The 27,329-nt window shown below is 41.4% G+C and overlaps 2 protein-coding genes and 1 long non-coding RNA gene across 6 annotated transcripts in view; 2 read left to right on the forward strand and 1 right to left on the reverse strand.

The window, feature by feature from the left end:
- Nucleotides 1–2,803, forward strand: part of LOC6500462 (neuroligin-4, X-linked) — a 36,024-nt gene extending 33,221 nt beyond the window's left edge. For all 4 annotated transcript variants that reach the window (XM_014911084.3, XM_001953235.4, XM_032449823.2 and 1 more), the window contains one exon: nt 24–2,803. In XM_014911084.3, coding sequence (XP_014766570.1) covers nt 24–2,038 — 2,015 coding nt within the window. In that variant the 3' untranslated portion in view covers nt 2,039–2,803. The remainder of the gene's footprint in view (nt 1–23) is intronic.
- Nucleotides 2,804–12,252: 9,449 nt separating this feature from the next.
- LOC6500463 (solute carrier family 25 member 40) lies at nt 12,253–13,901 on the forward strand. The gene is made up of 2 exons (XM_001953236.4): nt 12,253–13,038; nt 13,106–13,901. Exons 1-2 carry the CDS (start codon nt 12,410–12,412, stop codon nt 13,794–13,796), a joined length of 1,320 nt encoding a protein of 439 aa, XP_001953271.1. The 5' UTR covers nt 12,253–12,409; the 3' UTR covers nt 13,797–13,901.
- A 6,575-nt stretch (nt 13,902–20,476) lies between these two features.
- LOC116654544 lies at nt 20,477–20,963 on the reverse strand. Its single transcript, XR_004309780.2, has 2 exons — nt 20,834–20,963; nt 20,477–20,774 (listed from the first exon to the last, which is right to left on the reverse strand). It is a non-coding gene; the product is annotated as an uncharacterized LOC116654544 (long non-coding RNA).
- Between the last annotated feature and the right edge of the window lie 6,366 nt (nt 20,964–27,329).

The raw sequence follows: 27,329 nt of genomic DNA on the forward strand, positions 1-27,329 counted from the left end.
TTTTTATTTCGTATTTTTTTAAGGCATTCCCCCAACTGTGGGCTTCAAGTACCGGCAAATATACATGAATTTCTGGAACAAGGAATTGCCGGATGAAATCAATCAAATAGCTGCTATTCAGGAACAGTTGCATGGCCCCAGCCATGAGGTCATCACTGGACACATGAGCAAGTATGGCCCACGAGATCATGACTCCGAGGACCCAGTCAGAGTTCTTAAACAGCTCCTGCAGGAGCCCACCTTAGCCGGTCCAGAGTCCACGGAAACAGCGGCGGAGAATATGTACAATGCCCCTCCCACTTTTGGACATATTCATAAGATACAGGGCGGAAGTGATTTTGAATTGATAACTCCCCCCAGTTCATTCGATAATGGGGACGATCAGCAGAGATCAGAGTCCCCAGAGACGGTGGCCAAGTCGGAGATTACCCTACAGCTGCTTATTGCTTTAATTGCTATAATAATTGCTCTGAATGTAATCATCTATGGCACCTTCTGGTTGCGCCAACGAAGGCGAAGGTCCAAAGCCTTGCCCTTTCCCGGTCCCAAGCTGGGTGGGCACATTCTCAGCTACGATGGCGCCAATGATGAGGAGCTGAAACGCTGCAGTAAGTCCCGCGATGGCGACGACAGCTTTGTCCTGGAAGTGACAAGAAAATCCAACACTTACGAAGCCATCAAAACAGGTCAAAGGTCGCTGAGTTGTTCCACTGTGGATACTCATACGAAAGTGTGTGAATGGATGTCGGGCCAGGAGGCGCCCAAGGCTGGAAGTTTTGCCACAGCTACACCCCCGCCCCATCAGCCCATTTTGGCGGATGGCAGGCTCATCATTTGCCAGGATATCGAGGTGGCCGACGCAGCTCTACTCATTCCACAACACATGCACGAGCCACAACACTACGAAATGCTGCTCCAGCGCCAGCATTCGGCTCTTACGGAGCCCAGTGAGGATGTCCTGCAGCCCCAGTATCCTACGCGGAGCCACGCCCACTCCCACTCGGATCCAGTGGATATGATCCTGGCCGCCGATGAACAGGTGACCAGTTTTGTTCATGCCGACGATGTGGATATAAATGTGACAAGTAGGGATGATCCGGGAGTCCTCGAAATTATACCACTGACAGCCGCGCAGCAACTGGAACTATTGCGACAACGCAACTACCCGAAGGTCCTGCCTACGGAGCAGGACTTTCTGGACACCAGCTACAAGCGGAACTCACTGCCGCCGCAGAACTATAATGCTCCCCAACCGCCGCCCAGGACCATCAGCAGTACCTTGGGTCGTCGGCGAAGGGATAGCAGCAATGTGACCACGTCGCCCCTCCAACTTGCCCAGGACATTAGTGCGGATGACGAGGACAACCTGCGGGAGCCGCAAATCACGCAAAACACTTTGATAGTGGGACCCATTGTGCCCAAGTCGCCGGCCACATCGTTAAAGAGGCGCAAGGATAAGGAGCCTGCGGCGGCGGCCATGACAGCGTTGAGCGGATCCTTCCAGTCCTTCGAGTCTGTGCCGCCGGCTCATGAGACAACACCGCCCCAGGGCGAACGCACCGAGTGCATTTATGCCATTCAGGCTTCCCCCGCCAGTCCGACCACACCTGTGAGCCCTGGAAGCTCCAGCTGGTCGGCGCCCAATGGCGATTTGTATGCTCAGCCCGTGAAATCGCCCTCAAGGACCTCGCTCATCCCACGCCCCACCCACTCGCTGCAGGTTGCTACCTCACAGGCTCCGCAAACGGGTGATGGTGTCCCCGGGGCAATACCAAGCCGCATTCCCCAACTGCATCGTCAGGCTTCCGGGAAGGACTTGCAGGCAACGTTGCAGGCAGCATTCACGGAAAACACCGCAAATCCTTCGGGATGCCAGCAACGAACTGATTCCACAATATCGTCGGGTTCGTCGGCATCCAATGACTCATCCACCAGCTCATCCACAGGATCCTCGTCCTCCTCGTCCACCGGAACCGTACGCACCGAGCTGCAGCAGTTCCAGCCGCTGCCCGGCCGAAGTATTACAACCAATATATAGAGGAACTTTCCGAGAAACGGACGAGAATTTTCTCCAAGGACGAACGGGGAATTACCCGCTGCGTCCGCAATGCGGCGACAGGCAGATGCCTGCCAAATCCTCTCCAGGATTCTTGGGTCGGAATTTTATGGAGCCAGAGCCAGAGCCAAAGCTAGTGCCGGAGCCAGAGCCAGCGTAAATTTAATAATACATTTCGGTGTAAAGTTTATCTTTGACGCGGCGGTTGGTTCGGATTGCTCTGGCTTTCTGGAGTTTCTGCGGGTAAACTTTCCGCCAGCGTAAATTAGTTAAGAAAATTTCAGTTTAGGTTTCCTGAAGATTGCAGCAAAGGTTAGAAGTATCAAAATAAGAAAATGATTTTGAATGGAAATTTAAATAATATTAGAAAGTTGAGAGGGAAATTTTTTTTAAGAGAAAAGTTCAGTTTTAATGATTGAAATTATATTATCAAACATCTAAATGACTTTTAAACTATCATTAAGTTTTCAAAGCAACAAAGTCTATTTTTACACTTTAGTTATTGTAAGATTCAAATATTTAACCATTCATTATTATTGACCAAAGAAACTTAGATACAAGGGAATTAAATTGTTTGTAAAGAAACATTTTTGCTTGTGCGAAAATCCCCGAAAAGAGTATTATAAGAGAAATGTTTGTATTCTCTTCAGTTTTAATAAGTCTAACCGTAAGATACCATAACAATTGAAGTGGAATATGTACATACTATACAATGAGTAAAATGGAAAATCACATCGATGAAAGAAATTTGTATGTGGCTGATTTTACATTTATTCCCCTGGCAACCGACAACCGGCAGCAGCATCAGAAATTGCCAATAACAATGCCCTGCATTTTGCCACTCGCTCACCGAAGTTGTGTCAACTATTGTTGCCGGCAATTTACCAAACAAAAGCTACTTACGAACATTTTTGCTCAGCCTTTATATTTCGGCTTCTGTTTTTTGTATTTTGCTACATTTTTGTTGCCAATACTCTCTGGGTGGAAGCAACTTCGCAGTGTCGCCAACTTAATTTGCCACAACATTTCTCCTAGCTACTTTAGCACTTGAAAAAATATGATGTCATTTCGGTAAAGAGGCATAAACAAATTTTAAGAACATTGAAAATACAAGGTAAATACAAGGTTTGATTATCTCTATTATTTCAGATTTTAAAACTCAAGCAAGGTGTTTAAATCACCATTTTTGTTGAGTGCAAGCGAAATAAAATTGGGAGCTTGGAGGCTGACTCGAATCAGTTCAAATGTCAACATTTCTGTTGCTACACATATTTCAAATATTTGGCGTTTCGTGCATAGTTGTTAACTCTTCACTTGCCGCCCCGCCAGGACATCAAAGTTGTCGCTTCCCTCGACACCGCAGAATAGTTGCGCCTTTGGTTGCTAAGCTTAGAGTCGTATCCTGCAGGATTTACTGCCTTGGCAGAAAAGTTTTTGCGCCAGCTTTTATGCCTTATTCCCTTTGTGGCGCATTTATATTTTGGTTTTTTTTCCCCTTTTTTTTGAAGCGTTCTTAGTTTTGCGTTGCGAATTGAGTTATTGTGTCGTTTTTGCCCGGGTCCTTTATGCAAATTGTTCTTTCTTCGAGTTGTTGTGGCAGGGACATTCTTATTCCCCCTTAACGCAGGTTACGCAAAGAGTCGAATGGGAAAGTTTGTCGCGAACTACGGCACAAAATTGAAAATCTCAGCTAGAAGCCGAACAAACAGACCGGAATGGTTTTCCCCTTGGAGCGCCCTCAAAAAATTCGTAATTAAATTGTTTGCCCCAATGGATTGTTTTTACGTTTTCATTTTGGCTTTCCCTGCTCCCCTGGGCGTTGGTCCTTTTTGTATGCGATTATTTGTTGGCTTTAATTTGGTTGTTGGTCGAGGAGGTGAAAAGGTTCGTTAATTATGGCAAAATACTCTGTCGGAACCAACTAATTGAGCAGCAGGAACGACCACAGAAAACAGCTTTTTATCGGACCAGTTTGATCAAAATGAAGCTCATAAATTGATATAATGGCCACACGGGAAACCTGATATGAATGGATGCTGTTGACATTTATTTTGAGGCCTCAAAGCGAAACGTGAGACGAGATTTCTTCTTGTTTTCCATCTGTTTGCATCGCCTATCTTTCAAAGTGTCGAGGTCAGTTCTTGTTCCGCCATTTCCCCGGATAATTCCTTTGTGCTTCCCACTCAGTGTTCAAGTTTACTTTTTCATCCGTGTATCGTTGTTCGTGTAGAAATTCCTGCTGCCAAGTGCGAGCTCTTGGCAAAGTGCATGAAATGGTACTTGAATTGAATAAACCCAAAGTTAACTTTTGTGGCAAGTTATAAAGTGCTAAATGGAAGTTTGTTAGTTTGATATGCGTGTAATGGAATTTCTACACTTCCTTCAATTGAAAGACAACAAATATGGATAAAATAACCATTCGCAGTTGCCTTACCCAATGCTAAATACATTTATACCCAATTACATGTTAAGCACCCGAATCAATTTGGTAAATATTGTTCTTTGTCTCGGTTTTAGGGCTTGAATAATTCATAAACTAATAGGAACTTTGGAAAAAAGCCGCAAAAGCCAAATAGTTTGGGCCAACAAATCAAAGTTGCCTCGAAACACAACCGCAAGCAGCAACAACAACCAAAACCTAATCAGAAAATAAGAAAAATTAAATTCCCAAAGCAGATTTACGCAGAAGATGCCGGGTCGACGTTACATTATGTCCTGTGGATAGTCCAAAATTTGCTGACAGCCACAAATTAGAGCAAGTCGAGAGTATATTAAAGCCAAATATTCAGGGGGCGGTGGCATGATAAATAACGAGTGTACAAACGAGTACTGGGGAGGCCACGAAACATAAAACTTTCAGGAGACAGGAAGCGATTCATGCATTAATACTCGTATAACGTTCTGGTCTCTGATTTGATTTACTGTTTGGGGACTTGCCCGACATTTTGGCCAAATGAAGGAGGCCAGAACCAGAATGGGCTGAATAGGGGCAGAAGTCTTACCAATGCAAATGCAAAGTTATGACAGGAAGGCCACAAGCATCCAAGCCAGTAACCAAATAAAAATATAGCTTTTGTTGTTGTTTATAGTTTAAAATTTAATTGGAATTCGAAGCGATTATTGCGTTCTTGTTTAATCTTTTTTAATTGATGCTAATTGAGAACGAAATGGCTAATATAAAATGCATACGCGATTTTACTTTTTTTCGTTTATTTGGTTAAGCAGATTAAATTCATCATGACTAATTAAGGAGCGCTGTTATTATTTCATAGAATTATTTACAAATTTTCCTCTTGTGTTGACCACAACAAGGAAACCAATACTAACACCTGCCCTGGGAAAAGGTTTTTGATTCAAGGCTTTAACAATATACTGGTTAAATACTTCAAAAACAAAGCAAATGAGTCTCGATCCGACAATGTAAACAGCCAACGAAAATAAACGGAAATGACGCCGAGAGCAAATACACAAGTATGCAAATTATGTTTCTTCCTTTTTTTATTCACAGCCATTGTTTGACTTTTGTAATGAAAATTTTAATAATTTAATAGGTTTCACATAACACAACTGCTCCCCAATGTGGGCCACATTTATACATTTTATATGACACACAATTATTTCGGCTTATCTCGTTTCAGCGATGAAAATTTATTTACGAAAACCATTAAAATAATTTTGTAAAGCCTTTGACCCTGTTAAGAACTCATTCCGTACATATTTACAATTATTTTTAAACGGTCCATCACAAAACTGTCACCCGAATATTAAATTTGCTTTCATGCAACAATTTCGACCAATACAAATTTATCAATTGCCAATTTTTTGACGTTTCCTTTCATTTAGGGACAAAGAAAAATGTGTAAACCAATTTATTTATTTTATTTTATTAGAGGCACGACAAAAACCTAATAAAAACAAATACATTAAAGGACAAAAACCAAATAAAAACAAATACATTAAAGGTCATTAGATTCATATGTAAAGTGCATAAACAGATTCGTTGGTTGAATTTTTCCTCTGTAGATCGATTCCTCATCATTCTGCATCAAAATCTAGGAACGAAATATTTTTTTTTACTTTTTTTTTAATTTTCGGGGGGATCCCCTTCAAGGATTGTGAAAAAAGAAGGCAAGGATATTATAGCCCCCAGCGATTCCTATATCTTGGTAGATTTCTATCTGATTCCTAAAAGGAAAACGATTTGTAGATCGATTCTCAATCATACTACATCAATATATAGAAACAATATATTTTTTAGATTTTTCCTCCAATTTTGTGAAGGACCCCTTTCAAAAATAATTGAAACGCATGAAAGGTCAATATGGTCCCCAGCGATGCCTGTATCTTGGCCAATTTCAATCCGATTCTTGAGCGGAATACCTTAAACGATTTGTATATCGGTTCTCCGTCACTCTGCATCAAAATCTAGAAACGATATATTTTCCAGATTTTTCCTCTATTTTTTGTGGATACCCTTAGAACAAAAACGAGGGGAAGGTCAATATAGCCCCCAGCAATGGCTGTATTTTGGTAAATTTTCATCTGATTTTTTAGCGGAATACCTTTAACATTTGTTTATGCGTCATTTTGCATCAAAATCTAAGAGCAAAATATTTTTAAATTTTCCGGGGATACCTTTCAAAATTTATGAAACATACATGAAAGGACAATATGAACCCCAGCAATAGCTTCATCTTGGCCAATTTCCACCTTATGCTCTCCGATTCTGTCCCCTCAAAGTATTATTTTCTTTCCTGTAACATTTATTTTTAATCGGTCCATCACACAACTCTCACCCGAACATTGAATTTGGATAATTTCATTTCGACCAACAAAATGTTATCAAGTGATTTTTTTGAAGTGATTTTTTTTTAAGTCAGCAATTTTGTGGAGAGTCAATGGAAAATGTTTAATTAAATTTATTTAGAGACTAGACAAGAAACAATATAAACAGACACACAATAAAGGTCATTAGGGATATCAAGTGCATAAACAGATTCGATGGTTGATAATTTTGTGCTGCGCGAATTAAATGTAATTTTGCGGTTCAATATGTAAAGCTGTGCCTGTTGAAAGCAAATTATTCGCTTCAGAAACCTCAATGAATATAAATTCGGAAATGAACAAGGATACAGAGCCAAATGAAACAGAGCCAAATTATAATAACATAAATATTTAATTAAACTCTTTTTTTTCGTGGTTGTGTTTTCACATTCTAGGCTCTATGCATCTGTTTTTTTTTTTCAATTAATGTGGTTTATTTGCTTATTTGATTGTTTTGCAGCCAAAAGTTCAATGGTCTGTATAATTTTGGTTGACATAGTTGTAGCCATGAGACTATAACTAGCAATTGATTTTAATTGGCCAAGTGCAAAAGAATAAAGACAAAATAATAAAGTTCGTCGCCTGAAAAAAATCCTAAACATTGCCAGTATTTTTATATCTGGGACGAAGATCAATTAGGAGATGAATGTCTGAACAAAACAAGTGACCCTATTCTGCATCTATCAAACGAATTTAAATGGAAAATATTTTTTGCATATCATAAATGCTCCTGCATCTGCAGGCACTACATAATCACATTGCTTGCATCTAAAAATGTAAACAAGCACCCCATTTGCATTTACATATTTCATAGTTTTTCCTTATATTAAATTTATAAATTTCATCTGGGGGAGCTGGTCCTGTTCGTTCAAGGAATCCTTGGCAAGTAAGCACGCACTCACCAAAAACACATCTCTGCCCACATTTACACACACACTTACACACACACTTACACTCACCCGCACAGACACACACCCTTGCATGGACACTCACACGTATGAGATTTATGGGAGAGCGCATTTTATTTATATATATTTTATGACTTTTGTAGTTTTCATATTTTCGTTCTCGCTTTTCTTCGCCAGCCAACATTTCTATCATAAATATTTTCCCTCCGCCTGTTATGTTGCTGTTAGGAAAACGAAAGCAAAACTACAATTACCAGGAAAAAACATATAGTAAGGATATAGAAGGGGAACTGCGAGGGCTCTTTCTTGCAGAAGATCCTCTAAAAGTAAATAAAAGTGTAGAAAAGCACAAAAAACTTTATAGAACGTGACTTGCATTTAGGACACTGGACAAGAATAATATTTTGTTAAGCTCAAATTAAAAATATTATGATATATTTATGATATGCTAGAAAAGAAAATAAAATTAAAACAAAAAACTTGAACTAGAGAGTGCTTTAAATTTTGATATCTTTAAGGAGAATTTTTTTTAAAGTGTAGTTGCCTTTGTGAAGTGCTGAAGCGTGTCCATTGAGTTTTCCAACACCCCTGGCACTCCTCTACCCCAACCCAGACCATCGTCTTTGAGTGGCAATTAACGCCCATGATATTGCGCTTCGGTTGCATGCTGGCGGCATTTGGCGGCATGTGGCAACATCAGAGTGTTAATGCGCCAAGTCACTCGCATCGGCAGCCGCTGGATTTTTATTGCTGCCTACTTTGCCGGGCCGAGTTTCCTTGGCATTTAATTTGCTTATTACCAACTTGGGCAGACAAAGCGGCCATAGTCGTCCCTTTTGTCGCCATCGTTGGCCCACTTTCGCTCAAGTTTGTTGCAATTTGCAATTTGGGTCGTTGTCGTGCCCCACTCGCCCCCTTCAACGCGCTGCAATCCGATGCCACGCATTTGTCGCTAATTTGGCGGGGAAAGTCTTTGGCTTCCTTCCACGCCCCATGCCGAACGCAGCACGCCCCCTTTCGCGTTAGTCTGAAAACGCACCCTCCGCGTAATTGTTTGGCACCAATTGTTTTAAATGCTCGACGAGCGTTCACAAATTGCTTCACAGACGCCGCAGCCAGTTAACTTGGCTGAGTGCACTTACACTCTGCTGTCGGCAATTTTATCGAAATCGAGTTATGGTTACGCAGAAGTTTTCACTTTTATCTTGATGCAAACAAGGTCAAACTAAAAAGTGGCAAAAGTAAGTTGTTTACTTGGTATAAGAATAAGAATAAGAAGGTTATGCGAACATAAGGACTATTTTGAATGTTGCGTCGGAAAAGGTTTTTGTTATACAATATTTTTTACTTTAATTTAATCAACCTATAAGATACCCAAACGAAATGGGTATCTCATCAATCAATTCCCTAATTCTCATTCTTATTCCAGCCAAAAACTGAATTCAAATTGAATAAAATTTCAGACAATCAAAATCAATTTCCATAAAATCTAAATTAAATACATATTAAATTTAAAATGGACAGCCTTTGCTTGTTGCATAGTGTTTTTCTTCGAGGCATGACTGTAAGAAATTGCGAATGTTTTTATTATAAACAAAGGACACGAATGCGTATGTGTGGGTTGGCCCGGAACTGTTCTGATGCTTTCAAGTTGAAATCGATGCGCATCAATATTCAATATGTTGCTTTTACTGGCGCCACTCCCACCCCGCCTCATACACAAAAAAATCAGCCACAGGAAGCAGCAAACCCAATCATGCAGCGCTGCCAACGCCATCTGATGTTTGCTTTACGTAATGGAATTGTGCGGTGAATGCCGCGTGCCACATTTTCGCCTTGTCTTGCCCCTGGTTTCCTTTTTCGCAAAACCCTCGCTTTATTTTCCTTCTTTTTACTTGTGGCCCTTTGTGACTTTTCGTGTCTGTGAATATTCCAACGACTCACCATATGTTGAATCCATCTTCCGATGCACCATCAATGGCTGTTTACTTTCCATTTTAATTAAATAAAAATATGCATATCGAGTGGCAGTTAATGAGAAATTGTTCTCTCATATAAGCTGATTATAATTACTATCTGCTTGGGCACAGATGCCGAATGCAGACAATTATAATATGAGAATCTAATTCCAATTGCCAAAGTGATTTGGCTGGGAAGTTGATTAACAACAGAAAAGCGTAATTAAGCTGACTTGATAATGGTAAATTGAAAGCCTAACGATTGCGGTTCGATGATGGGGTTTTCGTGTTTTTCGTTAGCTGCAGTTGTTATTGATTCAGATGCCCGCCTGGGTAAGCATCAAGAATATTGCGCATACGCCATGTTGTGCAACAAAGCAGACACGTGCTCGTATTAGCAGCCAGCTAAGTGCTGTTATTTTACAGTTTTACACCGCAATTACCAGTTCCACCCACGCACACACACACACTGGTATCGTGTCAAAATCGACACCAGCACATGCTGTACTCCCCCGGCCACCCCTCACTCCCACGCCCATGGATTACACCGCTCTACGTGTCCTGGGATGCCTGCGTACGTGTCGAATTCCAAATAGCAACGCCAGTCATAACTGTAAGACAATGTCTGCATGTGATGTGATGACGGGGACGTTGTCACGGAGCAAAATTGGAAGGGATTCCCCCAATCCCCTTAGCCGCCAAGGTACCCAGCCACTACCCCAGGTCCAGGTTGGATGGAGGTGGACGTGTGGGTGATGCAAAGCAGCGCCGCTAGTTAGTATGTCATGTGCATGTTGGAATATTTCGCTGGAGACTTACCTTCAGGCTTGCTGTTCCCTTATCCTTGCCTTCACACGTTTTCTTACCCTCAAAACGATCCATACCCTTGGAAGAAGTCTTGGAATTTCGGTACCTTGTTTAAACGATTAGACGGTATCAATTATGTGAGTTCTTTTGTGCTCCGCATGCTTCAAATATTTAGGATAATGCAATGTAAAAATAACAGCTTTAATGGTTTTAATTTCAGTAATGCCAATGAATACAATTACTTATTTGAATTTTTTGAGCTTTTCTATGAACACACTGTTAATGTTCTTAAATTTCTTTAATAATTGGAAAATAAACACCAATTAAAACTAGTTTATGAACAACACATCTCTTTTTGTGGTTTCTGCTATTTCAGAGTATTAAATTCTCGTGCGTTACTCAATTCCTGTTGTTTTGAACGTGGCCTTGCTAAAAACTTGTGTAACAACGTAATCATATCAGAGCAACATTCTGGCAACAAGCAGCCAGCCACCTCTCCCTTCGCTCAAAGAGTGTTTTTTCGTGTTTAGCAGCATCGCTACAACTTGTCCTTCCTCTCACGTTGTCGATTCTGTTCTTGTCTTAGGCTTGGCCTTGCAGCCAGCAAGAAAGGATTTCGAGAACAACTTAACCCACTCAGCAAAAAATGGCCAAATATAATTTAAAATAATACGCAATCTGCTTAAGAGCTAATCGTATGAAGCAAATGCTTTAAATGCCGACGATTGATGAAATTTAATCTTGGATAAAATGGAATTTAAGAAGGGATACAATTTGTTCCCACTCCCACTCCCTGTCTTTCAACACTTTCAGAAATTATCAAGTATCCCATTCGCTTCTCTTGGCAATTATTTGGGGATTCTTTCGTTTTTTTCTGTGTCCCCCTGTTTGTTCTGTGAATAAACTGACGACACATTGTGAAACATGTGTCAGATACACACACACACACTACACCCATTCAGCATCATTCGGATGTCAATTATTTTTCCGCCAACAGTCAACTTGTTTTGCTTGTCGTCAGTCAGTCTGCCCCACTCGACCCACTCACAAACCCAAACCAAAACCCACGAACCGGTTACGAACCCGAGTGTGTCAAACCTTTGACACATTTGCAGTTGTGCGGCGGGATGACTTGAAGGTGCGGTCGATTCCCAACTCCCGAGAGTTTCCCCTTGGCATAATGAACCCTCCATCCCTTCTTTTTCATTTTTTTAACTACCAGAGGTGAAAAAAGCGGGGAGACGGAAAATCAGTCAGTGCGAACGCCATCGGCAATGAGAGTACTGCATGTTAATTGCCAAAAATAAAGTAGAGCTGGAACGACAACAATTCCAGGATGGCTGCGTTTTTTTCTTCACTTTCGACAAAAGTATTTTAATTGCTTCCGACACACGGGAGTGAGCAGCCAACGTCGGGATGGATCGAATAAACAAAGAGGAATTTTTTGAAATGGAATTTATAACCATTCCTTCCGAAATGAGGTGAGTAATGGATTTCCCTTCCAAAAATAAATATTTAGGAAGTAATGTAAAAAGTTGGCATCCTTTTCCTGAGCACTTGTACACAGATCTAACCCCCCTTCGAAAAACATAACTAAGAAAACCATTCTACACAGCCTATTTATGAAGCCATTCCTAACTCCTATACTTTAATAAAAACACTTCATAATTTGCCTAACTCTCTCTGTCACAATGCCGAAAATGTCGCCTATAGAGTTGCCACCGAATGTGTCACTTTTTTTCGATATTCCTCATGGCTACTAGAACTGTAAAATTTTGAAATTTAAAATTTTAAATGCTACTTCTAAACCAGATCGACTCCCCATCAACTGTTCAAGCACAACAGAGACGGTTGCCATGTCGAAGAAAGACAAAGGTGCGACCGGTGCTGAGACGAACACCTCCGATACATGGGTATCGGTGGGCTCTAAGACCGTTGTCTTTCCACAGTCCGAGAGGTCTCCGACAGGTGACAGGGGTGCAGGTGGCGAGAGGAGCGGGCTAAGCAACAGCTACCGTGGCATTGGCGACCTGGAGCATGCAGTGGGGAAGCACCGAAAGCTGCTGAGCGACCCGCGCTTCCGGATCCGACCGCTGCAGCAGGTGCTCTCCGCCTGTGCGGGTGCCATGATCACGGCGTGCTTCATGACTCCCCTGGATGTCATCAAGACACGTATGCAATTGCAGCACTCGTCGTCGAACAAGTGCTTCTTCTACTCCAACGGCCTCATGGATCACCTGTTCCCCTGTGGCTCTGACGGTGCGCCCAACATACTGCGCAGGCGACAAAAGCCGCAGTTCACCAGCACCCGGGACGCCCTGATAAAGATAAGCCGCCATGAGGGCATCTGGACGCTCTGGTCTGGCCTGGGGCCTACCTTGGTCTCCGCTCTACCCTCCACCATTATTTACTTTGTGGCCTACGAGCAGTTCAAGGCCAAGTACGTCAAGTTGTACCAGAAACACTTCAAAAAAAAGTCCCAGAGGTAAGTTATGCCATATTAAGAGACGTTCATTCACTTACCAACACTTTATGTTCTATTTAATTACCAGTGGCTCCTCCCTCGCCGTTAAGGACGAAGCACTACCAGCGGTAGTGCCCATGATGTCGGGAGTGACAGCCCGAGTCTCCGCAGTCACAGTAGTCAGCCCCATAGAACTGGTCCGGACCAAGATGCAGGCCCAGCGACAGTCCTACGCACAGATGCTGCAGTTCGTTCGGAACGTAATCGCACTGCAGGGCATCTGGGGATTGTGGCGTGGGCTGCGGCCCACCATACTGAGAGACGTACCCTTCTCTGGAATCTACTGGCCCATTTACGAGTACCTGAAACGGAACCTCGGCGGCAGCAGCTCCCAGCCTTCGTTTGGCTTAAGTTTTGTGGCTGGGGTACTGGCGGGATCTGTAGCAGCCATTGTGACCACACCCTTCGACGTGGTAAAGACCCTCGAGCAGATCGAGTTTGGCGAGAGGGTTATTTTTACAGACTCCCCGGCCAAGGATGTTGGCCGGAGATCCACGTTCAGGCGACTGGCGACCGTCTACAAGATGCACGGAGTGCGTGGACTCTTCGCTGGCATCGGACCCAGGCTGCTCAAGGTGGCGCCAGCCTGCGCCATCATGATCTCCACCTTCGAGTACAGCAAGTGCTTTTTCTTCTACTACAATGTGAAGCGGCACAACGAGGCCCTGTTGCTGAGCAACCCTAACGCCACCTTGGTCAAGGAGGACGACATCGAGTAGGTGGAGTAGTGGAGTGGTGGGTCCTATGGCGCTTGGAAGCACGGGTGCCTGGGTGTGCAGTGAAGTTGATTCTCTTTTGTAAATAAAGAACGCATATTTTATGTACGTCCCCTGGTTCCGAGAAGAATTCAATATTCCAATTAGGCTCGGCGATGCTTTACGTGTTACGTCAATAAAGCGGCATCCGGGTAATCAATTTACATTTTCCCAGTGTTAAGGCTCAAGCCGCCTGTTGCTCGGACGCATTTTGCACGGTTTCCTCTGCCCCGAAAGTTGACTTTTCATCGAATATTCATTCATTTACATTAACTGCAATTTGAGCCAACTCAAAGGAAATTAAACGGAATTGCCAAAAGGTAAACTACCTTAAATGTTGGAAGTACATTTAACAAGGCGAGCGACTTCCTCGACTTTTCCACATGCACGGTATAATCTTGTCCTGGAACTGAAACTGAATTTTCCACTCGAAGTTTTTCGCCGTCGGTAATCGAATCCTCTTTGTTGGCCGGTCACGTTCTGGCTCCGTTTCCCCTACGGAAAGCGCTATTCGTGCACCGAAGTATTTCGATGATTGAGTGCTGCTGAAAATCTATAAATCACAATCGGAAATATCAAAACTAAAACCAGTAATTAAGAAGTGTTTGTTTGCCACGGGGGTCTGGCTGTGGCTCTGTGGCAGAAAACTTAATTGCATTTTGGTTGTCAGATTGTTTCTTTTCGGCCCACAGCAATTTCGGTCGAATAATTCGCCTATCACAAAAAAACTGTCCAACCGAAAATTTCATCTTTTTTTCTTCCTTTTTGTCCTTTGTTTTTATTAAAGCGCAAACAAAGTAGACAAAGCATGAACAAGTACAGGATGACAGAAAAAAGATGGTAGAATATATATACATTGTGTTGTTTCCTTCTGGATGACCAAAAAAAATGAAACAAAATACGAAAGTGAGGGATTGCAGGATATAGTGATGAGTGGGCTCCGTGATTTGCTCCGGGTCCTGCCGTAAATTTCATATTTTATTCTGTGTACGTATTTTATTTTTCTTCACTTCATTTAATTGTTTACATTGAGAAATATCGTCGAAAGTGTCAATGTGCGGCTGGCCCAATTATGGTGACTTTTTCCATACAAAGTGGCATTTGTGGCGGTTTAATTAATTGTGCGTTCTCTCATACCGAAACCACTGATGAAATAATTGGAAAGTGCACACCAATGAATCATTCTTTCCTTGCGATATAATTTTCTTATTTTATCTTGTTCCTCATAAATATTTTTGGCGCATAAATATACATATACATTTTTGTGCAAACCGCGCGGCTTTAACTATTCCAATAAAAGAATCAACTGCGACCTGTGAAGTCTATCCTGCCATGTTGTCTTTTATTTCCGAACAAAAATCACATTATTAAAAATACTTACCCATCGTCGGGATCAACCGCAGATGCCGCTGGGTGTATTTAATACTTAACGTTTTATTTCTACCCTTTTTTCGTATTGGCATCCTTGGTGGGCGACCGAAATTGGCAATAAAGCGAATTAAAATATGCTTTCATGAAAATAATGGAAATTAAATTTAAGCGAATATCTCATTTGTTGCTCCGCGCGTGTGCGGGTGAGTGAGTGGCCAATTTTTTTATTCGTCCGGACCCAAGGACCTCTGGCTACACTGCACTTCTTCTTCAGTTTTTTCCGAGTTACTTTGTGGGCGGCTGGTGCTCTTGGTTGCGGGGGCGTGACGCTTGTCTATATATTTTCCCCAGGCTGTTGCTCTCCAGTGTTTTTGTTGTCAGCATCAAAAATATTTTCCCAGCCGCAAAAAAAGGAGGCTGGAAAACAGTGCTGCTGATAGGAAAGGCAGCCGTCCGTCCGAATGTCCTTCATCTGTCCCTGGGCCATCCTTCAACATTTGCCTGTGTGCGTTGTCAGCCTGGAAGCTCTATCTTTTTTCCTTTTTTTTTTATTTTACTTGTCGTATTGTATTTGCATTTAATTGTGGCATTAAAAATACACCGGAATACCATGGAATACCATGGTGTAGTCTCTGGCCCGGTCGGATCCTTATTTATGGCTCCGTCAGCTCATCCCGTCTCTGTCAGCAGTCTATCTCATTTCTGGCCTGGTTTTTGCCCACCGTACATCGTACACCGTACACCACTGACATTGTGTGGGCGTGGCCGTGTGAATGGATATTCGATTTATTTGCCCCACTCCCAGCCCCCTTCACACTTTGCCACAAACACAAACGAACTGGGGCCATGAAAATGATTTAAGATTGGATTACTGGGTGACAAAGTGTGAAGATATTAAAGCGTTGGCTCTTCCATCGATTGCCAACTAATGAACTGTTAATTGACTAATTTAATCAAACGGGCTTAAGCACCCGGATATTTTCCTTTGAGATTTTTTTCCACTTTCTCCTAGTCGACGGCACTTCCTTAAAGGAGAGGATTAAATAAATGTTTCATTCTATATTCGAGAGATAATTCTAACAATTTTTCCTTCTTCTTAGAAAACTTTCCACTACAATATACAATAAATAAATTTCGTTTTTGTATTTATCTTAGAAATAACCTTCGACTGCCATCAGTTTTCTTAAATGCTTCACTAGAAAATGTTAGCCTACAACTAAGTTTCAAAAACTATTTGCTTAATTGTTTAATTTTATGCAAGGAGTTGGCGGAAACTTTATTAAAACGCGCAATTGTAGGGGCCAAGATGGAACAGGGAAGCGGAAGACCTTCGAGCTCTAGTTAGTTGAAATTTCCGTTTTCTCCGAATCAACAAAATTTCTATTTCAGTTTTCTCAAGTTTTTTTCCCTGTACCCAAACATCCGCCCCGGCTAGAGGGACCTCTGGGAGGCTAATTGTAGGAAGGCACTTGCAATGCATGAGGAGAAGACCATTTCCTTTTTTACTGACTGACCTTGTCCCGGCGAGTGTTTAATTAATTTCGAGAACTGAGCCAAATAAATGGCAGGCGGTGCCATTGGCCCTTCGAGCTGGTGGTACAAAAAGGCAGCGCAAGTCTATTTAATAATGGGGCCGAATTTTTCACACTTCATGGCCATGCATCATCAAGAGGAGAACTGGGAAGAAAAAGGCCCGAAACGTCTTTAAAGGGCAAAGCGTTCTATTTTTTAATTAGCGAACCTTTCCCTTTGCTTATCCCTTTTTTGACGGTCTGTGTGTTTACACTGTACCTGAGCACGCAGGATTTTTAATTAAAAAGCACAAAATTGGCAGGATGAAAAAATAATGTTTACCCTCGCCACCGTGTCGGTCGATTGTTTGGCGGCAGGCAGCCTTTTGACGGCCCTTTAATTTTGGGCAGCCCCAATAAATATCTTACTTTATTCCGGTCGACTCACTTGATTATTCAGACTCCAGAATCCACACACTGAGGCGGACAATTGTAATCAGTGCGGTCGTTTGACTCGCCTTTCGTTTTATGAAATGTTTTCGTCCGCTTTCCAAAATCTAATTGCGGTTAATTTGGCTCTTTATAAATGCGGGCCCTGCCCCTTTCGAGCCATTGCTTCGTTTTTTGTGTGGCGGCATAAGTTATGCGAGGTTTCTTGTTTTTCTAGCAATTTCGGCTTTGCTTTTCCGTCCCGTGGCCGGCTAAATTATTTAAGCGATAATGGGGCGTAAAAGTCATAACTTTGGGGCTGTAAATTGCGGGATTTCTTGAAGGTCCGGGTCTGGTCCTGTCAAGTGCATTAAACATGAGCCAAAAGGGTTCTGTTTTCGCCCATTTTCAGTGTTTTGTTTTCGATCTGGAGTTTACTCAAGTGCGATAATTTGCTAAGCCATTTCCAAAATGGCTTTATCAATCCTTGTGTAGCCAGGAAATGGTGCGATTATTTCAAATGTAATTTATGGTAATCGGTGTCTTAATAACAAACCAATTAGAAAGTTTCCCATAATATAATCAGATTTCCGTATTACCAGAGCCAAGTCCGCCAGGCTCTCAGTCGGCACAGTTTTTCTATCCAAGCCGTGCCATCTTGAGCGCTTTCCTAGAAGCAAACTTAAAGATTCTTTCCTTTTTTCCTGTTTCCCCTACGTTACGGTACGTCTGCTTCGTTTATGAATAATTCATGAGGTAACTTTATAAAAATAACGCACAAATGGCACTAAAACAAGCCAAGTAGAATGGCCAACCTTTGAGCAGAATTTTAAATGCCCTGAAAGTGTTTTGAGGCGCGACTGAAGCGAAGTGAATTATGATGGCTAGTCAATTATTGGAGAGCAAGGTCAGTCCTAATCACAAGGAATTCACTATATTTCTGATCGTGTCAGTAGAAAATTGGTAATTAAAAATTAACTTACCAAGCCAAGTTAATGGTCTCGTGTTTTCTCTACAAATATGTAATAGAAGCGCGACTTGGGAAATGGGTAGGGAAGCCTGCCCGTGCCGACTCTGCATAACAAAAAATTCAAAAAATTGTAAAATTTTAGATGCGTGTGTACCTTAGAACGAGCGAACAAAATATCTTCAATATTATGTCAGGAAACTGTGAAATGTAGAAGTGAAAATCTAAAAAGGAGCTTAAAGTGAAAGCTTGAAGTGAGACGATAAATTATTAAATTTATTTAAGAGGCCAAAACTTTTGTTGAGGAAATTTACAAAAATGGTCGCAGCAATCATTTAAGTGCAATTTGCATATTCAACAGATTTTTAAACAAAACCACAAGGCCCATATAGGTAGGACCCCAGCACTATATCATATCAGGCCGAGTGGAAACTTTGAACTTCACCTTTTTGTTTTTGGCCCATCGCAAACTTTGCTGCGGTTTGTGTTTGTTCAATTTGCATACCGAGTTTCCCTCTCGCTTTCGCATTTGGAATTGCTAAATTTTTATTTTGATAGCACCTCGTATGCAAATGAGTTGTCGTTCGAGGGTCGGCGCAACGGATCCTGTTGACCCGGGCGGAAGGTGCTTTTCAGGACTTCCTTTCCGACAAGTTGCTTCATTATGTAGGCCGGAGTTTTGTTAGATAAACAAGGAAATTAAGAGACCAGAGGAAATTAATTAAATTACTATCGGAGAGTTGATGAATATTTAAGATTCCATTAGAATAATGCGTAAAGTTCACTCGTTTGCTGCCAAAATTTAATTGTGGTATTTGAATAATAAATCTGTAAAATATTACTCATTTGCAAGCGATTATTGTTGCGTCCGCCCAAGAACGAAAAACCAAATTTTGGCATGCTTCCTTACCAGAACGGAATAATCTGTCAAATATGAGGTAAGCTGCTTATAATTCAAGATAATAAACATAAGGATTTCCCAAAGTCAGTTCATAATTATGAAAGCGGCTTTGAAAAATGATTGTCATAAGGAAGATACACGTCAGTAAGCTCATATTAATTTCGTTTTCGCATTTTAATTGCTCCTCAGTTCGCACACACGTTTGGCATTTCCCTGCTTTTTTGTAGCTTAATTTCACATCGTTTACCTTGACAACGAGCAGGGACATCCCGTCAACGCGATCCTGCAAGGTGCCCGACGACACCAGCAATATGAGGATGATGGGCAATGACAGCAAACGGCGACACCACGGACATATCCTGCAGATGTCAGCCGTCTGCCGACAGTCAGCTTTTGCCGGACGGGTCTCCGGTCTTTGGACTCTGTGCTCCAGCAGCCCTGCCGACTTCAGACAACCCAGAGCCTGTGTCCGGAAACATTTCTGACTTATGAAATATGCCGAGGAGTGTAGAGCATGCGGAACAAGCTGTCAGCACAAGGGCTCTCGTCCTATGGGATCCCAGAATTATTTGTTGCTTATTTTTGACTAGCATGCTGGGACAACTTACACCTAGAAAAAGTAAAATAGTAAAGACAAACCAGGTATTAATATTACGTACTCAGAAGAAGCTTTCCTAATTTACTTTATAAATTAATAGATCTTTTCCATTGGTTAGTTAAAATCTCCTATTTTCTTCTTATTTTTCAATTCAAAATGATGTCACAGTGCATCCTTCCTGAGCGAGAATCACGCTTCGGGTCAAAGTTGTCAGCAGCTTTACCCCATCTCTCCTCTAATCCTGCATAATGTTTTTTCAGCCCTAGTAATTTAGTTTGTAGTGCGTTTTTTTTTTAAGATAGAGGAGACGGGACAACGACTAATGACTTGGAATTTGTTGCCCGCAGCCAAATGAGCATGTGTGTTGGCAGTCGTCCTTCTCTTTCACAGCTACTCCCGGTCTCTTTCGCCCTCAATCTAGTGCTGCCGGGCAGCTGTTGTCGCTTCTGTTGCCATTAACGCCTTTGCCAAGCCAAAAAATAGAGAAAACTGCAACTTAAGTGCAACAGAAGCGTGAAAATCATTAAGCTGCAGCTGCTACTCCCACATATAGAAATATGTACATGTATACTCCATACTCCAGCTGACGGAGAGAGAAACTCTTGAGAGACAAACTAACTGGCAGAGACATAGACACAAGAGGGACGAAAATCCCCGCTGCATGCCGTACAACGTGACGTATGAGTTATGCAGATAAATTCCATGCCACATCACTCATACCACCCGTTGGCTTTAATTACATTTTCCACTGCCGCTGTTGAATGAGAAAATCGTAAATTTTCAATAATGTTTAATACATTACATTTCTAATAACTAACCACTATTAACTATTTAACGTTGACAAAGTATCAAAAAAACCCACCAAAAAACGGTTAGAGCAAGGTTTAATTAACAGTTCGCGAATATTATTTTCGTATGATACATTATATTTGTTTTTTATTATTATATTTGTTTAAAATGTATTACTAAAATATTTACTTTCTTCCCAAAATAGTAGAAGCCCAACAATACTTCTTATAAATTAGCCGCGTAATCCAATTTTTACTATTAGTTTTCGCACAATCTGAATCTTTTATTGGAAACTCCGTAGTTGCGCTTTCTATATTATTATTACCGTGCTCAATCCGTACATATATCGAATCTGCTTTCTTATTTTCTTCACCATCTATTTTTAAAATAAAATTTAAATCATACTTATATGTATATGAAATAGTTACTATTTACCTTTTGGAATGTTTAGAACAATCGGAGTCACGGCTTCTTCCCCTCTGATTAAATTTAATAAAGCAACAAATAAAAGCAACTGCCACATATTGACTGAAAAATAATAAACTATTTGTTTAAGGTTTTAAGGTAAACTAAGATAAATTTCCATTTCTGTTTCTTCAAAACGAAAATAATTAATTTATTACACTCGAGTGTGTCAAATTCAGATATAAGTTCGGAAGGGAATCCAGGAGGTATAAAAATAAATACAATTAAATGCCACCGCAATCGGAAATTTACACGTTGAGCACAAAAGATATAATCACACTCATAAAAGCGAAACCACAAAACCCATTCAGGACAAAATCTCGTTTGTTTATGCACAATGCTCTTAATGAAGAGCGGAAATTGGCGTCCATTAAAGTACATTCCGAATAAAATCGCATAAAAATAAATCAAGCAAACAAAGGCGGCATAGTGAGTTTTTGGTATGGAAAGCACTCGGTACATTAATTACACGGATTTCAGTTAGAGAGGGTGATTCAAGTTTCGTGTATTGGTGGGAATTAGTGTTTGGTAGATAAAAAGTGACCACTAGCGCCAAAAATGCAGAATTCATTTTTAAAGTGCCAAGGGACATGGTTTTGTTAAATTTAAACTTAAAATGGAAACTGAAAAAACTTTAAAGTTGAGTAAAGATTATTTTTGCTGGAATACATCCTGTCACTTTTCATCCCAGAGCAATTGCGAAAAGCTCAAAATGTCACAATGTTCTGACACCGTCGGTTATGGTTTTGCCGCCGCTGTTTTTCTTCCATAAGCGAGCATACATTTATGCGCCCTGATAAATAACGACGCAATTGACTTGAAATCGCGACCGCTTTTACCGCACTCACTGCCAAAGGGATGCGATGCGATGGGTTGTAGGCCATTATATTCAGTTATGTGTGCCAGCGATGGGGACCCGTTGACAAACGAGTTTGAATAAAATATTTTTCGGCTGCAGAAACTGTTCAACTGCAATGATTTCTTTTCCTCCTTGACTACCCACACACATTCATATGTATGTTGATCTTCCCCACCCTCGTGACACACACATTCAGGATTCATCCTCATCACGCTACCATCTCTGGTTTTGCGGGTCCTGTCGGACGTGTTTTATTGTTGCCTTTTCACACACGCCCTATTTATTTATTTATATGCTCTGTTCCACTCGGGTCTTTCAGTTTTTCCCTACCATTCAGCCGCACACAAGTTGAATTCGTTTTTTGTTTATCAATATTTACTTTTTGTATCAATATGCAAAAACTTTTATTAATGACCAATATGTGCAGATTTCCTTTTCACAGGCTTTTATTTAGTTCTCCTTCCCCGGACCGCTCCGCCGGCGATTTTCCTGCGAGTTGGCTGAAATGATGCAATGTAAATTTCATTTTAAAAGCTTTTTCACAGCTTTAAGTGAACTCCCCTTTGGCTGGCCATAAAAATATACCAGAGTGGTGACATTGAAAGGTTGTCAAATGTGTACACAGTATATAATTCAGCGATTTCTTATATTTTTGATTGCTCGGCATTATGCATTGTCCAATTTGGCATTAATTTAAATGATTTATTTTGTTTCATTTTATTTTCGTTTTGGTTTTCTGGGTGCCAATCGCACAAAAGACTGTGATTCGTGATTGATGGTCAAACGGTTCGACAACATTTTTTCAACGGCATCGGCATCAGCGTCGGCATCAGCGTCGGCATCAGCAGGCGCACGGATTTAATTTGATTGAAAAGCAAACCGAAAAATCAATTCCAGCTAATGGATTTTCGACACCGCACTAGGCTAGATCTCTTGCTCTCAGATTTCATTTAATTTTATCTTTTTTTTAAGCACATACCGCCTTGGGTATCTCGTCATTTGCATCCACTGCGGCATCGATTTGGGCAAAGCAATTTTTCAATAAAGGCATACAAAGAAAAAATGTTTGGTATTCCACTTTCGAGCGGAGGCATCCTTTATTGTTTAGTTGATGTCTAAAGCTTCTGGTTTCTGGGTTCTGGGGCATTCCACGCCCCCGCAGCATATAAGGTGTAATCATCATCAAGAAGTTAACCCAATTTGTGTCGATGGTCGAGGAATCGCCAAGGGATATTGCAAATTGATTTCATTTTTTCTTTTTTTGAGCAAATAAAGATGAGTGTGTACAGAAATAAAATGACTTTTTCTTTCCCTACAATAAGGTTAAAAGGTCGAAAGAATGAAATTACTTTTTGGTTTCCGTTAACAAATTGTTTTTAATATCTAATCTAATACCCCGTCAAAAACGAAAACTAAGCATCCATTACTGACTGAGTGTGAACATTAAATTCGTTCCCACTATTAAATCTCATTAGGTATTTCAATTATTCAGGGTTATTTTCTTCAAAATTCAAACCTCGTCCTCCACGACCTTGGCATTGTTGTTTACATATCTGCAATTCACGGCCTTGACTTCCAGTTAATTAGCAGTCTGGGCATTTAAAACTTAATTAAACCGCCCTGGCCCATTATTATTGGCATTGGCAGCTGGTGCTGCTGTTGGCGGCAACAACATCACCATCAGGGCTACGGGGTGTGAATTGTGGGAAGGGCCACCCAGCTGTCGAGCTCCATTAACTTCCGGCCTGGTCGGGCCGGAGAGTAAACCGGGAAGATTGGCATATTCAAAGCAGATCAATGTGGACGTTTAGTGACAAAAAAATATGTCCAGCAATTGTATTGCTCCATGGGACAAGGCGACTGAAGAAACAGAAGCTGTTAGATGTCTCCATGTCTCTGGCAATTAAGCATAAAGCTGTTGTCGCTGCCCCGGCACATTGATGTTGCCACTGTTTTTGCTGGCGGTGGTGCAACACTGTTGCCTTTGTGCGGCAAGCGCACCCAGTTGCTGGTGAAAAATGCATGAGCTCTCCAACCGGAAGCGCCAACCACCAGCTGTGTTGGCGTGATCCCAGCCAAAGGGGTAAAAGGAGCAAAAAATATCAAAAGCACACGAGAGCTCCAACCTCCTGCAGAGGAAAAAATAATGATTGTTTACATGGCCTTTCAATTATATTTTTGCATTAAGGAACCTTTTGTTTGTTAGTCAATAAAATGCCAATGTCCTTTTTTTGCATTTCAAAACCGATATGAGGTAAGAGCATGTGTGAAAATTATTTACAAAGCTAACATAATATGATGTTGAAAAACATTTTCCCTCACACATAAATAAAACTTTTTATCAACAACATTTTTGACACGTGTTGGCGTTAATGAAACAATGAAATAAATTGAATAAATATTGTCCATGGCTTTGAATATTTTTCGTTCAAATTTTTCTCCGTGCTGAAATGAATGTTAGTGTCCAAGGGAATGTTGAAAATTTATACAATAAACGCCTGACGAGTTCAACACAATTTCCCCATGCATCTGTCGTCCGGTCTTCACTTCACTGTTTAGCTAGCTTTTCTTCACCCGGCTTTTTCACATCCTTCGCCAGCAGAATCCTGTGCTTTCGCTCAACAAAAAGAAATCATTAATTTTTACGGTTTTGTCTTTCCGTTGCCACTTTCTGATGCATGATGCATGGCCAAAGGTGTGTTGCGGTGACTGAAGCCACTACAGGTGTAATCTGAAATATGTTAGAAAATGCTTCGTCGCTTGTTTAGGAATGTTTTTAATCATTAAGCTTTCTATTCTTGTAATAAAACAGTCACTAGTCCTTTTGAAAGTCCTAAAGTTCCTTGTTTTAGCTGAAAGCTATATTAAGTCACATTTTGGAAGTTTCTTTATCTAAATATGACCTATCTGGTTAGACCTATTGCTTTTTTACCCATTAAAGTTCATATAATTTAATTGAGTTGACACTCTTTCAACCGCATTTAATGACCAAGGGCCATATAACCATTTACTGCCCAGCATAATACTGTTTACATGAACATAAGAATCAAGCCATAAAGAGAAAGTTCGAGCAGGTCAGTTTGCCGTTTTCCCTTTAGGAGCCCATGTCCTGGATTTTTCCTCCTCATATCCTTGCTGCCATTGGTTGCCGTGGCTGTGGCCAGCAGGTGAGAAGTCGAGCACGGCACACACTTTACAGGTAGCCGCAGGATCTGCAGCAGCCAAGCAGCCAAGTGGAACCGCAGCAGCCACGCCCACAGCTTGGTTCGACCTTATCGTTCACTTGGCCACCCCACAAACCCACTCAGTCATTCGATGGCCCCTTCAGTTACATTACGGTTACCATTACAGTAACAGTTAGCGTTTCGGTTTCTGCCTCAGTCTGATCCTGTTTCAGATCCACTTCCTTTGTCTTGTCGCTCATAACCGTAAAAGCATCATTGAGAATAATAAAATAAAAGAAAATCAGCTGTATAAGAAAGCACACGTTGGCGAAAATTTTAAATATTTTATTGTTTAATTCCAGTGCGTTCCGTGCACCAGTTTAATGGCCTGCAACGCTTCGCTGCACATTATCATTACAATTACGAGTATTTCCCGCATCTCCCGAAACTTCGAGCAGGCATTAATTATTATGCCGTATGGGCTTCGAGTTACAGACACCGAACATCTCGGTATCGCACTTCATTTTCAGCTTGGGCTGCGCTCCATTAAGCCCTGTTCCTGTCAGCCGCAACTATAATGATGATACAACTTTAACAGAGAGAAACCTTAAGTCGAAATACTACTTTTAATTAATATTTTACCCTCTTGCCATTGAGTGTTAAACACTTCTGGCAGAATATCTGATATTTACTGACATTTTAAATTTTACTTGAAAAACAATTTTGTATTTTTACATTAAATTTTTCGGTTAAAGCAAATATTTTTTGGCCCTGGGCCAAATGTTTTCTCAAAGTTTTTCCCAATAATCGTGTTACAATTATTAGGTCAGCCTTTGAACTCCCTTGAGGGAATTGACTTTTATGGCACACTGACACCAAAACACCCAAAGGCACACACACATACATTGGCCCCATAAAAGAGGCCCCCATACACTCGTAGCCATTTCCCACTTTGCATTCAAGTTTTCCATTTCCGCTTTGGCGCCTTTTCCTGCCAGCACCAAGCTCCCGCTTTCCCAGTCCCAGTTGCATAATATTTTATTATCCCAAACGCCTATCTGCATTGTCCTGGCACTGCAGGACACCGCCTCCGCTCCCCGCCCACTCTCATTGCCAGTTATCTGCAAGAATCCGTGTTTTTTTGCTCGCCAGAGCAAAATTATAATCTTACAGGCTCTAACAAGTGCAAGTGCGGCTGGAATTTAATATCTCGAAGGCCTTTGTTGTTCTCCTGGCTGGTTTGTTGGTTTTAAGTTTTCGTGTATTTCATTACATGGGAGCTGGAATTGCGAATGGGACCGCCACCAGGACTGGGAATAAGGATCGGGCTTGTGTGCCGCTTGCCACACTCAGCAGACGCTTAAATCCTTTACACAAGCTGTTTGCCGCGCATAACGAAATAAAATAAATAATCCCGTTTAATGGAAAGGCGGAGCACAGTCGGAGTCAACTTCTCGTACCCCCCTCGCACATTACCATCCAGGCAACAACAATGCCGAGCGGCATCGCATTTCCTTTCCAATTTTCCTCGCCTGCGCCTGCTGGTTCTGGTTTTTTTGGTCCTTTTGGTGCTTCTGGTGCTTCTGGTGCTCCTGCTGGTCGTGGTGAATCAGCTCCATTCAGCTCCTTTTCCTTTTCATATCGCTGCTGTTGTGCACACGTACGCGGCTTAAGAATTTCCCATTCATATCGTGCCCGACGGCTGGTGTTGATTTAAACAGGGATGCAGAAGGCTTCGGAACGAACCACAAGTGACTGACACTACGATAAAAGATATCCAAATTTCCCAAATAAACCATAAACCTAAGTTCAAATATTGAAACCAACCATATGTATTTTGAAGCAATTGGTTTATAAACTTTATAAATTCGCTTCTTTGGGGCAAATGATTCATAGTGAATTCCTTATTGAATGAAATAAGAATACATATAATAGCAACTAGTTTCTCAAGTCTTAAGTTCTTTCATCTATTATTTTTGGTGTGCTCTTCATCCCTGGTCTCAACAGGCAGATATTTTCTCTATGGGAAAAATCGACATCCTGTTCAATATGCATTTGGATGGAGGTTAATGCCACCTTGGGAGTAACTGATTGCCACAGTGGCACCATTATTATGCATTCAGATTGATGCACGTCCTCGGCATTTTTTTCAGCCAGCTTACCGCAAGATGCACACCCACTCCCACATCCTGCCGTAGTCCTGATTATAGCCAAGCTCTTATGGCAAGAACTCAAGCTGCTTGCCACAACCCAGGACACACACACTTAACACTTAACGAGCTCTTAAACGTCTCCTGAGCTGTTTAGCTCTAAATATTACATTTAATTAAATATGAGCTCATAATCGCTTCTCCTAACCCCGGCTTGTCAGCTGCCGGCTGGCTTTCCTCTATCCATTTCATAGCCACCTTATCTGCTTAATTAAATGGTTGGCCTTTAATTG

Source organism: Drosophila ananassae, chromosome 2L, assembly GCF_017639315.1.
Source record: "Drosophila ananassae strain 14024-0371.13 chromosome 2L, ASM1763931v2, whole genome shotgun sequence".
Lineage (NCBI taxonomy): Eukaryota > Metazoa > Arthropoda > Insecta > Diptera > Drosophilidae > Drosophila > Drosophila ananassae.

Excerpts from the sequence above, each read along its gene's own strand:
- LOC6500463 (XM_001953236.4), top strand. The coding sequence starts at position 12,410 with ATGTCGAAGAAAGACAAAGGTGCGACCGGTGCTGAGACGAACACCTCC. Across the intron at positions 13,039-13,105 it reads TTCAAAAAAAAGTCCCAGAG|TGGCTCCTCCCTCGCCGTTA; the intron begins GTAAGTTATGCC and ends TTTAATTACCAG.